General features: G+C 40.8%; 1 protein-coding gene across 2 annotated transcripts in view; it reads left to right on the top strand.

Annotated features, from left to right (window-relative positions):
- LOC124255612 (heparan sulfate 2-O-sulfotransferase 1-like) overlaps window positions 1–15,976 on the top strand; it is a 238,312-nt gene that overhangs the window by 159,127 nt on the left and 63,209 nt on the right. For both annotated transcript variants that reach the window (XR_006892707.1, XM_046689502.1), the window contains exon 4: window positions 3,278–3,363. Coding sequence is in view for 1 of the 2 variants with exons in the window: in XM_046689502.1 (XP_046545458.1) it covers window positions 3,278–3,363 (86 nt within the window). In the remaining variant the exon portion in view is untranslated. The remainder of the gene's footprint in view (window positions 1–3,277; window positions 3,364–15,976) is intronic.

Genomic DNA, 15,976 nt, shown 5'->3' with positions numbered 1-15,976 from the left:
AAGATGTGGATGAAATTAGGGGTTCGAGAATGGATAATGTTGTTGAATGTAGAAATACACCACATTCTGGTACTCATTTAGATACATTTGTATCATGGGAACATTGGCCGGTTTAACGGCAATATATTTCATGAATGTAAAGAAAATATAATATTACTGTTCTGATTAAATAGGTACTTTTTGTGATGTCTGAATCACATGATTAATTCATTATGATGGATACCAAACAAAGCCTTTCTATCTACAGTTAAATGCAATTATAATTCAGTCTTTGAATCACATTTAGAGGTGATACACATAAAGGTGAGAATATATAGATGTCAACTATTTTGAGGAACATATTGATGAAGAGGACAATTTTATGGATATACAACTTCTTTGTTCTGTATAGGCGATGTTTCGACATAGATTCTAATGTCGTTGTGAACCACTTGCTTGACAACGACATTAGAATCTATGTCGAAACATCGCCTGTACAGAATGAAGAAGTTGTATATCCATAAAAATTGTCCTCATTCTTAGATGAAAGAAAGGCATATCAAAATGTTCTCCTACTGTGATGTTTCAAGATGCCCTCAAGCATCAAGCTCTGCTTCAAATTGTCATGGGATGAAAATTCAGAATGATGTACAAACTATTTCAGCCATGTTCTTGAGTTTTGCTACTTTTGTTGGCCATTGATGATACTTCAGCTTCTGTGCAAGATGTTTTCCATGTTCTTGGTACTTGCACCTCTTTCACTCACAAGCTTTTTCGCTTTGACAGTATTTATCACTAGTCGGTGTTCACGTATCACAGCTTGTGTTGGAGGTTGCGTGTCTTGTATGTTCTCAAGAGGTGAAATATGTACAATCTTGATTGTTACACCGATTCACTCGCCAATGTTTTAAGGGTTGTTGTATAAGCAGATGTCGTCCACTCCAGATGTTGTGCTTCCATCGTTTGAGATGTTGTTTCAGAGGAGCTAACTTATTTGTCTACTGTTTGTTCATGGCCAGTAAATTGTATTTGGAATGATAAGCCATGACATTTTAGTGAGTGAGTGAGGTAACATTTATCGCCACATTTGCAACATTTCAGCCATATTGTGACAAGCCAAAATCTTAAGTTCATAAGAAATTCATTTGGACTGATTAGAATCCTGTCAGCAAAGGACAAAACAATAACTAGATTATCACATATGTTATTTGAAAGTGGTTTGAGAACATGTAAAAGAATAAATTATCAATTAACAACACAAATAAAGAGGACTAGAAATTGCTAGCAAACAAAGTTTTTCCACCTTTTAATAATGCGTCTACTTTCTGCACATTTCCCCAGCAATATTTAAACCATCCCATCAGCTGCTAGCGATTGTGCACAATTTTAGCCATCAATCCTAAATGGACAGTCCCAGTCCACCCAGCTGTGAATGGGTACCTCATAAGGATGGGAATAACTGGGTGCGCCTAGTGGCTGCAAGAGAGAATGATAATACGATGTGAAGTTGAGATTGACATCCAATGATCGAGGGGAAAAATACCAGCGCCTTGAGCATGCACTAGTTGCGTGGATATGTGCGCTATATAAATATCCTATGATAATAATAAAGAACAAACATCATGTGGTTAAAACGTTTGTAGGTATATTTTCTTCTATTATTGTGAAATATTACGTCACACTGACAGTACTGCCGCCAGATAGAGATCGGTAAGATTTGAAGTACACACAGAAATGATAACCACAATGATCATTGGTCGAATACATATAGTTAAAAAGACATTTCAAACTGTTATGCATTTTCTGTTGGTTCCTCTGTCATCGCATCACATGGTAACAATCACTGGATTGTCTGGTCCAGATTCGATTTGTTTACAAACAACATCGTACAGCTGTAATACTGCTGAAACAAATATATACTCATGATTTGGTGACAATCGCCTGCTTTTAGCAGAGATTTCTTATGAATGTGGAAAGGGTTTTTGTCACTTCTATTGTCTTATTCAACAGGAAAGATAGAATGTTAAGTTTCCCTGAAATGTGATACACTTCCTCAAATCAATGACTCTATATGGTGGACGTAAGGGAATATGTGAAAAAAATCAATTTTCAGTGTGGTAAATGTCACAGCAATATGTGTTGGCGTGTAAAATTTCAGATGAATGTTTATGATCATTAGTGATACCTTTACACTCAACTAACCAGATTAAAACTCACTGAATACCCAAACATGGCATCAAAGAATAGATGTCCATGTGACCTCAAAGATAAGATGAGAAATTACAGATCAGGGTCCAGATCCACAACGCCATTGTAACTTAACGACCCATCGTCACTGTATACTTTGTCGTAGGCTTACGGAATAAATCAATTTTCAGTGTGGTAAATGTCACAGCAACATATACTGCCGAGTAAAATTTCAGATTGATGTATATTGTCATTAGTCATACCTTTAAACTCATGGGTTAAAGACCCGCCTCCGTGGTGTAGTGGTTAGAGCATCCGCCCGGAGAGCGGAAGGTCGCGGGTTCGATCCCCGACCGCGTCATACCAAAAGATGTTAAAATATGGTACTTGTTGGTCCCTGCCTGGCGCTCGGCATTAATGAGTACAACAAGGACTGGTCGGCTCGGAGTCGGTATAATGTGTCTGAGTGGGGTATTCACGCTTCACTGCGGCATGGTATCTCAGTGAGCTGGCACTATAAAACCAGCTTAAGTCTGGGCTAGTACAAGCAGCCGCACAAACACATACACACGCATGCACGTCGTCTTATGAGCGAAATATTCTCAAGCACGACGTTAAACCCAATTTCACCTCACCTCATGGGTTATTAGAGTTTTACGTCATATCAGCATATTTCTGCCATATAACGACGAAACTAAGAATAACTGTGTGACTTCAAAGATAAGATGAGAACTTACAGATCAGGGTTCTGATCCACAAAGAGTTCGTAACATTACGACCCATCATAACTCTATACTTTGTAGGGGCAGTGGGCTAGCCTAGTGGTTAAAGCATTTGCTCGCCCCACCAAAGACCCAAGTTTGATTGCCCATATGGGTACAATGCATGAATCCCATTGCTGGAATATTGCTGAAAGCGTGTAAAACCATACTTTTACTCACTCATTATACTTTGTCATGGGCTAATGAATCGCATAGTGCTACGAACATTTTGTGCATTGGGCGCCAGCTCAGCGAATGTGTGAAGGGTTTAATTACTCTTGAGAAATAAGTTTGATGGCATGTTTGACATTGTTGCCAGTTTGACCTATACGAAATGATGTTTTCTCCAGATGCGGTTCATCACTAACATCACCAGCTGGACAGAGAAGAAGCCTGCACTGTATCATGGTCACGTAGCCTTTATTGATTTCTCAAGGTAAGGATGTTGCAGTCTTTAGAAACATAATGTCATGTGCACCTGAGTACCAGCCAACAAGTATTTTATTGCTTTAATAAACAGGCTAGTTTACATGGAACCTGTGGCTTGTCAGATCGAATGATGTGAAAGGCAGGATGAAGCAACATGCTTGTCATATCATGGCAGCCTGTAAATATTCAGGGCTGGACCAGGTGAACCAATGACCAATGGCTTGTAGAGCAATGATCTACAGCATCAAGGCATCATGACTGTCAACCAACTAAGCCTGGTAGCCTGATCTTCCAATCCCATTTTAGTTAGCTGTCGAAAGGTGTATGCTGTTCGATGAAGTTACAGGTACAAGTGCACCAGGATTTTCTTTGATGGCTTGCAGAATATGAGACAAAGTGTGTTTTGTATTTTGCATTGGTTGTGTTTTTAGAATCAGTTTGTAGTTTATAGTGAGACTTGCTGCATTTCTGTTGAGCAGCTGTTTGCATTATCCAGAGCTGATCACAAGCATGCCCGGCATGATATAACTGGTTAATTGGGGTTGAAGACTCACCCACTCACTCACTCACTCACTCACTCACTACATGATGTTTGCACTGCTGTTCATGACTGCTGATACCTTTTGAACGGAAAAGGATGAACATCTTATGGAAAGCCATGACTCTTTTATGTGTTTCGTCTTCAAGTGTGACTTAACAGAAAACTCCTCACCCCTGCTTTGCTGTAGCATATATGGATATGTGTCAACAGTAAAGTGCCTCAGGTCAGCTTTGCCATACCCAAACATTCAGGTTCAGTGTTTGGAGATGAAACAGTACACAACTCATTTAAGGTCCTTCAATATGACTATTGAGTTATGGGGTTTTAACTGGAACCTACACCTTTGCCAAAATAGTTATTGACAATATATACAAGTATGGAGTAACACTTTTCAAGTATCTCTACACTTTAATGGAGCCACACCTATTCCTTGTTGTTACGGACCAGTCCCTTAGCTCAGAAATGCCATGAAGATGTGTCATGAAGCCATGTAAACTCTACACCCTTTTGAAAATATACACAGCCAGTGTAAAAACTATGCCTGACAAAAGAAAATGTTTGTCATGAGAGGCCTCCGGAAATAGTAATGCCACAATATTTTCTCTTGATGTTTTCGATCGGGAACATGTTTCTGCTATCACCCCATCCTTCCTGCACAAACCATGTGTCATGTGTCTTCCAGTCTCTCCTCCCTCCCACACAGCCCATGTGTCGTACGTCCTCCAGTCTCCCCTCCCTCCCAGACAGCCCTTGTGTCATATGTCCTCCAGTCTTCCCTCCCTTTTACACAGCCCTTGTGTCATATGTCTTCCAGTCTCCCCTCCCTCCCTCCCTCCCTCCCACACGGCCCATGTGTCATATGTCCTCCAGTCTCCCCTCCCTCCCAGACAGATCATGTGTCATATGTCCTCCAATCCCCCCTCCCTCCAAGACAGATCATGTGTCATATGTCCTGCAGTCTCCCCTCCCTCCCACACAGCCCATGTGTCATATGTCCTCCAGTCTCCCCCCCCTCCCACACAGCTCATGTGTCATATGACCTTCAGTCTCTCCTTCCTTTTACACAGCCCATGTGTCATATGTCCTCCAGTCTCCCCTCCCTCCCACACAGCTAGTGTCATATGTCCTCCAGTCTCCCCTTCCTCCAACACAGCTCATGTGTCATATGTCCTCCAGTCTCCCCTTCCTCCCACACAGCCCATGTGTCATATGTCCTTCAGTCTCTCCTTCCTTTTACACAGCCCATGTGTCATATGTCCTTCAGTCTCCCCTCCCTCCCACACAGCCCATGTGTCATATGTCCTTCAGTCTCCCTTTCCTCCCTCACAGCCCATGTGTCATATGTCCTCCAGTCTCCCCTCCCACACAGCCCATATGTCATATGTCCTCCAGTCTCCCCTCCCTCCCTCACATCCCATGTGTCATATGTCCTCCAGTCTCCCCTCCCACACAGCTCATTTGTCATATGTCCTCCAGTCTCCCTTTCTTCCCACACAGCCCATATGTCATATGTCCTCCAGTCTCCCCTCCCACACAGCCCATATGTCATATGTCCTCCAGTCACCCCTCCCACACAGCTCATTTGTCTCTGAACACTGATACAGACTCAGTTGCATGTTATGTAAGCTTCCTGGTGTCTGGGAATAGCGAGGAACGAAGTGCTTGATTTCAGCTGAGTCTGTCATACACTCTGCGCCCACCTAGCTGAATGATCTGAAGCAGCTCCACAGTGACAGGATGCTGGCTGTGCAGTCTCAGAACTGATTACTGGAAATATTCCTCAAGAGTCTGCTTCCTGCCTGCTCATCGGTCAGAGCAAATCACCCACCAACAACAGATTGTTTTGTGAGAGGGAAAAGTTTTTTTCAGAAGCTTTTGTATAATACAGAACCTGCCTCTGGTAACTCTGATTTAGCTTACATGAAATGAGAAGATCAGCATTAGGAGAAAATTGCAAAACCAAGTCAATTTGAACCTGATTTTGTCTGGAACTGTGCACACTCTTTTTCATTCATTTGAAGGAAAGAAGCAATGTTTTGTTTGATTCTTCTGAGATGTCCCAGGGGCAGCTGTCAAACTTGAAAAAAAAAAGAAATATTGTAGGATTAAAATATTTAAGAAAATTGTAAATCTATTGAGGACTTTTGTCTTGACAGGAGCTGGCAGACATGTGTTGTTGAATCAGATGCTTAGTGGTGATGATGACAGTAATATTTTTGTCCTGAAAGATTTCAGACAGACAGACATCAAACACCTTTGCTCAGGATCCATAGAGTTTGCAAAACAGATCTAGCATCTCAAGTTGGAATCAGGTCCATCTCATAGTCCTTTAACATGTGTAATCCGGCTGGGATCTTTGTTTGATTTTCTTAGTTTGACTTCATTGTACATGTGTGTTGAATAAAAGTTATCTCACCAGGGTATAATATGGCTACCATTTCCTTTACATTAATCAACCGTTTTGACAGTCAAGTTCAGAGGGAAGGGAAAGCATTATTGTAATCTCAGTGGACATCTTTTTCCTCTTCCTTAATAGCAAACATGATCTTTTTCACACAAAACAACTACATAAAAGAAATTTGTTTTTGGAAAGGAGTAAAAAATGAAAGACAGTGAATTGATGTAATTCAATAATGGCAGACAAGTCTTTCACAGCGGTGTTAGGACTTTCTCCACATTTACGAGGCCACTAATGGAGGCTCTGTCCTGCTCTGTCTGTCTTTGTGAGGAGATCTGAGCAATTACAAGGAGATTACACAAACTGTGGAATATATAAGGGTCTTTTGATGTAGTGGACATTGTAGATGTGCTGTTGGAGGCATGGGGACAGGTCATTAGTAACACATGATCAGGGCTTCTATACCGAAATCTGTGGCCCTGAATTGAGTTGTCTCTAACTGAGCATCCTAGTTATGCTTGATTACTGCATCTATGATGAAAATATTAGCCCTAAATGATGTTATGAGTTTATGAACGACTTAAGGATGATGCATTAAACATATGAAGGAAATTCTTCCTTTCATCGTAGGATCGGCTAAAACAGTGAAGTGATTCTTATCATGTTATTAATTATGATCAAGATTACATTTCACAGAGTAGACTTATGGGGTGTGAAGTATTTATATAAAGCAGGTTAAAGAAGGGAATCAGGTTAAAAGATGGTAAGTTATGACTAGTTAACAGTGTTGAAATTTAATGGTCAATCATTGGTTCCTCAAAGCCATCGATCTTCATTGATCGAAAAAGATGAGGTCACAGGATGGCAGTGTTCAGCTTTCAGATTACCAAAATAGTTCCGAAATGATTTTGATCAATCAGTTTAAGTCAGTTAGACTATAATTCCTATGGTTATAGCTTTATTATAATAAATTTTGTTGATACTCTTCACATGTAAACTTTTTTCAAAGTTCAGAGCACACCTGATCATTATTTCAGCCTAGACTTCTAATTGGCCACCAAAACTTGGCACGTTGTAATAGCTGAGTCAGCAATCAAGTTACTGTTTATAAAAACAATGTCATGTTGAAAATCTTCATCTTACACTGGGAGATGTATGTAAAGTTCCATATATCATACCTTAGACCAGCTGAATGAGTTGCCAAGGGGAACATTGTAACATCAGCAACCATCTTACACTTGGAGATGTATGTAAAGTTCCATATATGATACCTTCAACACTGAGTTGCCAAGGGGAACATTGTAACATCAGCAACCATCTTACACTGGGAGATGTATGTAAAGTTCCATATATGATACCTTCGCTGGGTTGCCAAGGGGGAACATTGTAACATCAGCAACCATCTTACACTGGGAGATGTATGTAAAGTTCCACATATGATACCCTCGCTGGGTTACCAAGGGGAACATTGTAACATCAGCAACCATCTTACACTGGGAGATGTATGTAAAGTTCCACATATGATACCTTCGCTGGGTTGCCAAGGGGGAACATTGTAACATCAGCAACCATCTTACACTGGGAGATGTATGTAAAGTTCCATATATGATACCTTCGCTGGGTTGCCAAGGGGGAACATTGTAACATCAGCAACCATCTTACACTGGGAGATGTATGTAAAGTTCCACATATGATACCTTCACTGAGTTGCGAAGGGGGAACATGGTAACATCAGCAACCATCTTACACTGGGAAATGTATGTAAAGTTCCACATATGATACCCTCGCTGGGTTGCCAAGGGGGAACATTGTAACATCAGCAACCATCTTACACTGGGAGATGTATGTAAAGTTCCATATATGATACCTTCGCTGGGTTGCCAAGGGGAACATTGTAACATCAGCAACCATCTTACACTGGGAGATGTATGTAAAGTTCCATATATGATACCTTCACTGAGTTGCGAAGGGGGAACATGGTAACATCAGCAACCATCTTACACTGCGAGATGTATGTAAAGTTCCACATATGATACCTTCGCTGGGTTGCGAAGGGGAACATTGTAACATCAGCAACCATCTTACACTGGGAGATGTATGTAAAGTTCCATATATGATACCTTACACTGTTGCCAAGGGGAACATGGTAACATCAGCATCCATCTTACACTGGGAGATGTATGTAAAGTTCCATATATGATACCCTCACTGGGTTGCCAAGGGGAACATGGTAACATCACCAACCATCTTACACTGGGAGATGTATGTAAAGTTCCATATATGATACCTTCGCTGGGTTACCAAGGGGAACATTGTAACATCAGCAACCATCTTACACTGGGAGATGTATGTAAAGTTCCATATATGATACCCTCACTGGGTTGCCAAGGGGAACATTGTAACATCAGTAACCATCTTACACTGGGAGATGTATGTAAAGTTCCATATATGATACCCCTCGCTGGGTTGCCAAGGGGGAACATGGTAACATCAGCAACCATCTTACACTGGGAGATGTATGTAAAGTTCCATATATGATACCTTCGCTGGGTTGCCAAGGGGGAACATTGTAACATCAGCAACCATCTTACACTGGGAGATGTATGTAAAGTTCCATATATGATACCTTCACTGGGTTGCGAAGGGGGAACATGGTAACATCAGCAACCATCTTACACTGGGAGATGTATGTAAAGTTCCACATATGATACCTTCGCTGGGTTGCCAAGGGGGAACATTGTAACATCAGCAACCATCTTACACTGGGAGATGTATGTAAAGTTCCATATATGATACCTTCGCTGGGTTGCCAAGGGGGAACATTGTAACATCAGCAACCATCTTACACTGGGAGATGTATGTAAAGTTCCATATATGATACCCTCGCTGGGTTGCTAAGGGGAACATTGTAACATCAGCAACCATCTTACACTGGGAGATGTATGTAAAGTTCCATATATGATACCTTCGGCTGGGTTGCCAAGGGGGAACATTGTAACATCACCATCCATCTTACACTGGGAGATGTATGTAAAGTTCCATATATGATACCCTCACTGGGTTGCCAAGGGGAACATTGTAACATCAGTAACCATCTTACACTGGGAGATGTATGTAAAGTTCCATATATGATACCCTCGCTGGGTTGCCAAGGGGGAACATGGTAACAATCAGCAACCATCTTACACTGGGAGATGTATGTAAAGTTCCATATATGATACCTTCGCTGGGTTGCGAAGGGGGAACATGGTAACATCACCAACCATCTTACACTGGGAGATGTATGTAAAGTTCCATATATGATACCTTCGCTGGGTTACCAAGGGGAACATTGTAACATCACCAACCATCTTACACTGGGAGATGTATGTAAAGTTCCATATATGATACCCTCACTGGGTTGCCAAGGGGAACATTGTAACATCAGTAACCATCTTACACTGGGAGATGTATGTAAAGTTCCATATATGATACCCTCGCTGGGTTGCCAAGGGGGAACATGGTAACATCAGCAACCATCTTACACTGGGAGATGTATGTAAAGTTCCATATATGATACCCTCGGCTGGGTTGCCAAGGGGAACATTGTAACATCAGTAACCATCTTACACTGGGAGATGTATGTAAAGTTCCATATATGATACCTTCGCTGGGTTGCCAAGGGGGAACATTGTAACAATCAGCAACCATCTTACACTGGGAGATGTATGTAAAGTTCCATATATGATACCCTCGCTGGGTTGCCAAGGGGGAACATTGTAACAATCAGCAACCATCTTACACTGGGAGATGTATGTAAAGTTCCATATATGATACCCTCGCTGGGTTGCGAAGGGGGAACATGGTAACAATCAGCAACCATCTTACACTGGGAGATGTATGTAAAGTTCCATATATGATACCTTCGCTGGGTTGCCAAGGGGGAACATTGTAACATCAGCAACCATCTTACACTGGGAGATGTATGTAAAGTTATATCATACCCTCACTGGGTTGCCAAGGGGAACATGGTAACATCAGCAACCATCTTACACTGGGAAATGTATGTAAAGTTCCATATATGATACCTTCGGCTGGGTTGCCAAGGGGAACATGGTAACATCAGCAACCATCTTACACTGGGAGATGTATGTACAGTTCCATATATGATACCTTCGCTGGGTTGCCAAGGGGAACATTGTAACATCACCTACCATCTTACTCTGGGAGATGTATGTACAGTTCCATACATGATACCTTCGGCTGGGTTGCCAAGGGGAACATTGTAACATCAGCAACCATCTTACACTGGGAGATGTATGTAAAGTTCCATATATGATACCTTCACTGGGTTGCGAAGGGGGAACATGGTAACATCAGCAACCATCTTACACTGGGAGATGTATGTAAAGTTCCATATATGATACCTTCACTGAGTTGCGAAGGGGGAACATGGTAACATCAGCAACCATCTTACACTGCGAGATGTATGTAAAGTTCCATATATGATACCTTCACTGGGTTGCGAAGGGGGAACATGGTAACATCAGCAACCATCTTACACTGGGAGATGTATGTAAAGTTCCATATATGATACCTTCGCTGGGTTGCGAAGGGGGAACATGGTAACATCAGCAACCATCTTACACTGGGAGATGTATGTAAAGTTCCATATATGATACCTTCGCTGGGTTGCCAAGGGGGAACATTGTAACATCAGCAACCATCTTACACTGGGAGATGTATGTAAAGTTCCATATATGATACCCTCACTGGGTTGCGAAGGGGGAACATGGTAACATCAGCAACCATCTTACACTGCGAGATGTATGTAAAGTTCCACATATGATACCTTCGCTGAGTTGCGAAGGGGGAACATGGTAACATCAGCAACCATCTTACACTGCGAGATGTATGTAAAGTTTCGTAGCATTTGTTTTGATACTCAGTGAAAGACTAAAGATCAGAAGACATTTGTGTCACCTTATTTTGATTATTGCTTGACAACAATCTGTATCATTGAAATATAATCGATCCTAGAATTTAGTATTGATTCCTTGGTTGGGTACTAAGCATCTGTTGACTAAATCAATTAATTGGAGTAGTGCTACAGGCTGACATATAGTTCATTGAAGTTTGTCAGTTAACCATGAAATCGTTTTTGATTAATCTGTTGAAAAAATCCAACTTAAGTCAGATTAAGCTAGATATATTCAATAGGTTAATCTAGAAACATTCACTTAACCTATCATATAGCTATATTCAATAAAGTCTATATGCTAGGTTTATACCATAGGTTTAATCTAAATATATCTCCTAGGTTTAAAATAGATTTTTTCCATAGGTCTGAGATAGATATCACCCTGACTGTTCAATGGTTAATTGTTTTCACTTGTAAGGAAAGACTATATTCTCCCTGGTACACAGTGTAGATGGCCTGCAGCTTATAACTGTGGAATGTCCTCTGATGTATACTGTATGCTTTCTGCTTGGATCAATCACAGTAATGCAAGTGTAGCAAATTAAACATTGTACCAGACCGGTAGGGGCCATAAAAAATTCAATATCTTCGCTTCTTTGGAGTGGCCCTTCTCACGTTTGGCTGACTTTAGAACCTTTAAACGTCTTTTTTCCTTTTCTTGTGTCAAGCTGTGTCTGTATCGATGGATCTTAAAAGCTGAAAGTGTAAGAATTTAAGAGCCTTACTCCATAAAAAAGCTTGCTATCTTTGTTAATGTAAAGCTTTTAGCACAGTATTCGTAGGAGGAGTCGTGGTGTAGGCCTCCAGCTGATAGAAACCTTTAATACTTGGGGATGCTCATATTTCTTTCACTATCCAGATCAGCTTTAGGGCCAGTATCAGAGGAAATGGCTGCTGAGTTGTAAAGTGTGCGTATCACATGGACATGTTATAAAGCTGTGTCACTGGTTTACACAGACAGATGTCTGTTTTACATTGACACAGTGGGCAGTGGACACCATGAGGAGGCACCTTCTCACAGATCTCTGAAGGATGGGACTAGTGCATTAATCCATCAGGATGCAGCCACTCACATGTGTCACTGATACCTGGACATGGGTAGAACACTATCAGAACACTATCAGAATATCTCTTAATATCAAAGCCTGGACACTGACTGGACATGGGTAGAACACTATCAGAATATCTCTTAAAGCCTGGACACTGACTAGAACCTGGACATGGGTAGAACACTATCAGAATATCTCTTAAAGCCTGGACACTGACGGGACATGAGTAGAACACTATCAGAATATCTCTTAATGCCTGGACACTGGCTGGACATGGGTAGAACACTATCAGAATATCTCTCTTAAAGGGACATGGGGTAGAACACTATCAGAATATCTCTTAAAGCCTGGACACTGACGGGACATGGGTAGAACACTATCAGAATATCTCTTAAAGCCTGGACACTGACTGGACATGGGTAGAACACTATCAGAATATCTCTGAAAGCCTGGACACTGACTGGACATGGGTAGAACACTATCAGAATATCTCTTAAAGCCTGGACACTGACTGGACATGGGTAGAACACTATCAGAATATCTCTTAAAGCCTGGACACTGACTGGACATGGGTAGAACACTATCAGAATATCTCTTAAAGCCTGGACACTGACTGGACATGGGTAGAACACTATCAGAATATCTCTTAAAGCCTGGACACTGAATATCTCTGGCTTGGACATGGGTAGAACACTATCAGAATATCTCTGGACACTGACGACATGCCACTGGACACTGAAAGCCTGACACTGACGGACATGGGTAGAACACTATCAGAATCAATGCCTGGACACTGAATGGGTAGAACACTATCTCTTATCAGAATATCCTGGACACTGACTCTTAACGCCTGGACATGGGACACTATCAGAATATCTCTTAAAGCCTGGACACTGGCTGGACATGGGTAGAACACTATCAGAATATCTCTTAACGCCTGGACACTGACTGGACATGACCATATACACCCTTCAGAAATGAAGACCCAAACCCAAGACTCTATCAGAGCTATATCATAACATGGTAACCCTAGTGCTTTACACTTTGTTGAGCTAATTCAGTCCTTCCTACAGAGAAGCATTGGTGCTTATTTCAGTCTTCTCTTGAACACAGAAGAAACTGGCATTAGACTGACTTATATGATGAACCAGTGTTTCAACTCAGAGCCAATCTGTTTTTCTGAACTTGCTTGTCAGATCCGCCAATCTGAAACTGTCACTGGCTATCTGAAAGCACATGGCATAGACGATAGTAGGTATATACTGAATTTGTTGATGATTGTGTATGTGACATTGTTGTCATGCTTCATCAATCTGTTGATGATTGTGTTGTGACATTGGTTGTCAATAGACGATAGTCACTAGAGCTTGAGTGGTATGTTAAAGGTGACATTGGTTGTCATGGCATAGTGTGTCACGATAGTGTGTCATGGTATATCTGTTGATGTATGTGACATTGGTTGTTGTGTGTCATGTATGTATGACATTGGTTGTCATGGCATAGACACATGATAGTGTGTCATGGTATAGACGAATCTGTTGATGATTGTGTATGTGACATTGGTGATTGTTGATGACTTGTGTTGGCTGGCTAGAATAGTCATCTAGAGCTGTGTTGTGTGACTTTGTTGGCTGGCTGAATGTCATCTAGAGCTGTGTATCGTGGTCTAAGTGGCGAGACGATATATCTCGATACCAGTTTAATTAGGCGACACGATATATCATGAAAGTATTGGCAAGGAACCTCCCAGACAGTTATCATCACGATACAATGGTGGCGATACGATACATATTCCGATGCTTTACAATATCTAATGACAGAACATATATGATAGATAAAATGACTGAAACTTTATTTGTTATACAGCAGATCTTGTGTTACATTCACACACACTTAAAAAGCTGTTCATTTAATAAAGTTTCAGCATTTAATGCTTTTAAAGAACAGTCAAACACATTCAGTATACTTTGATCTAACATATATAAGTTTGAAACTGAAGTTTCCTTTGTGAAGGTGTGTTTCTGCACCGATGCTTTCTCAAACAATTGAATGTAATTTATGTCAGAATTCAGAATCACTGAAAAAACTCTTTAAGTATGCTTTCTAAATTTTATCTACTCTTTGTTCTCTTTCTTAACAAAGCTAAGACATCGTTCATAGTTGTTAATAAATGGTGGTATTTGTCAAACAACTAAAACATATTTTTAAAACATACTATCGATGAATCGTTACACCACTAATGTCATCAGTTACAGATGATTGTGTGTCCTGGTATAGATTATGTGGCACAGTTGGTTGATTAACTGTGATGGTAATGATAATGATGTCATGGTCTGAAGGACTGTATATAAATATACAGATAATATTGTGTCTAAATACCCCAGTGGGATGCTTTGATCCTGCACTGCTTCCACCTGATGTTTGTCAAATACAGGCATCGCTGACTTCCAACGTATCAGAGTAATATTGCCGACTACTTCGCTAAGCCTCATTCACTCACTTCCTCTCCTTACAACCTAGACTCTATGCAGAGATCCGTCAAGGCTCTTTAGTCATCAGTATTCATCAGAAACTGTATGTTGCATGAGAAGGTGTCGTATCCGATGCTTCCTCTAGGGTATAAGTAGCATATATCACCCTTGAGTAGGAGACAATTGGCGGCAGATATAAATGATGAAGGCAGGAGCAGGTAAATCATCCATGACAGATCACTGACCCTTGTAATGCCTGCCATCAACATTGTATCGGTTCCATTAAGATGATAGCTTCATATTTCTGGAAATTATATACAGGATAGGAGCTCCATCGTCCATCTGTGTGTTTTATGTGTGTAATGTACAGTCTTAAAGATCAGTCCTGTTCAGGACGATTGTAGATAATAACATTGATGATAATGATAGGAATACTTATCCTGTTTGAGTTGGGAAATCTGATCAATGAGTTTGCATTGATGTGATCATCTCTGAACACGCCAAATAGAATATTGACATTTTGTACCAGGCGTCTTGATTTCTACAGTGCTCCCAGATGTGATTCAAGCTAAAGAATATGTTGGAAAGGAATAAAATGCTTGTAATAAGCAATGTAGTCATACCTGGTGATCTGTGAATGTGATCTTTCACAATTTGATCAATGACGTGTTAGAGGATGAGTTTATTTAGCGATTGAGTATATGAAAAATATTCATATTTTCAAAAGAAAGAAAGAGGAAGGACTTCAGCTCTCTCATATTGGAGAGAGAGTGAGTATGGTTTTACACCACTTTTAGCAATATTCCAGCAATATCATGACTGGGGACACTAGAAATAGCCTTCACACACTGTACCCATGTGGGAATCGAACCCGGGTCTTCGGCATAACGAGTGAATGTTTTAACCACTAGACTACCCCACCGCCCCCTCTCTCATATTGAGATGGTCAGTTGAGAAGATATCCCATGGTAGTTTGCAGTTCAGGGCAAAGATGGATAGTGTCTGTGCATCCCCTCAGACATCTAATGCTGATGCTGTTTATATATCCAATAATGAAAGAACTATTAGCAAAAAAATATGCTATTGAAATAGACAACAAAACAAGTATCCCCTGAACTATATTTTTTTTTCGGTATTCCAACTTTATTTTCAACACTTCTGTTTTTCACTCCCTGGAGAAAGAGAACATCTTTTGTCAAGC

Source organism: Haliotis rubra, unplaced genomic scaffold (assembly GCF_003918875.1).
Source record: "Haliotis rubra isolate DU_JTF1 unplaced genomic scaffold, ASM391887v1 Scf603, whole genome shotgun sequence".
Classification (NCBI taxonomy): domain Eukaryota; kingdom Metazoa; phylum Mollusca; class Gastropoda; order Lepetellida; family Haliotidae; genus Haliotis; species Haliotis rubra.
This window is presented reverse-complemented; position numbering and strand designations above follow the sequence as displayed.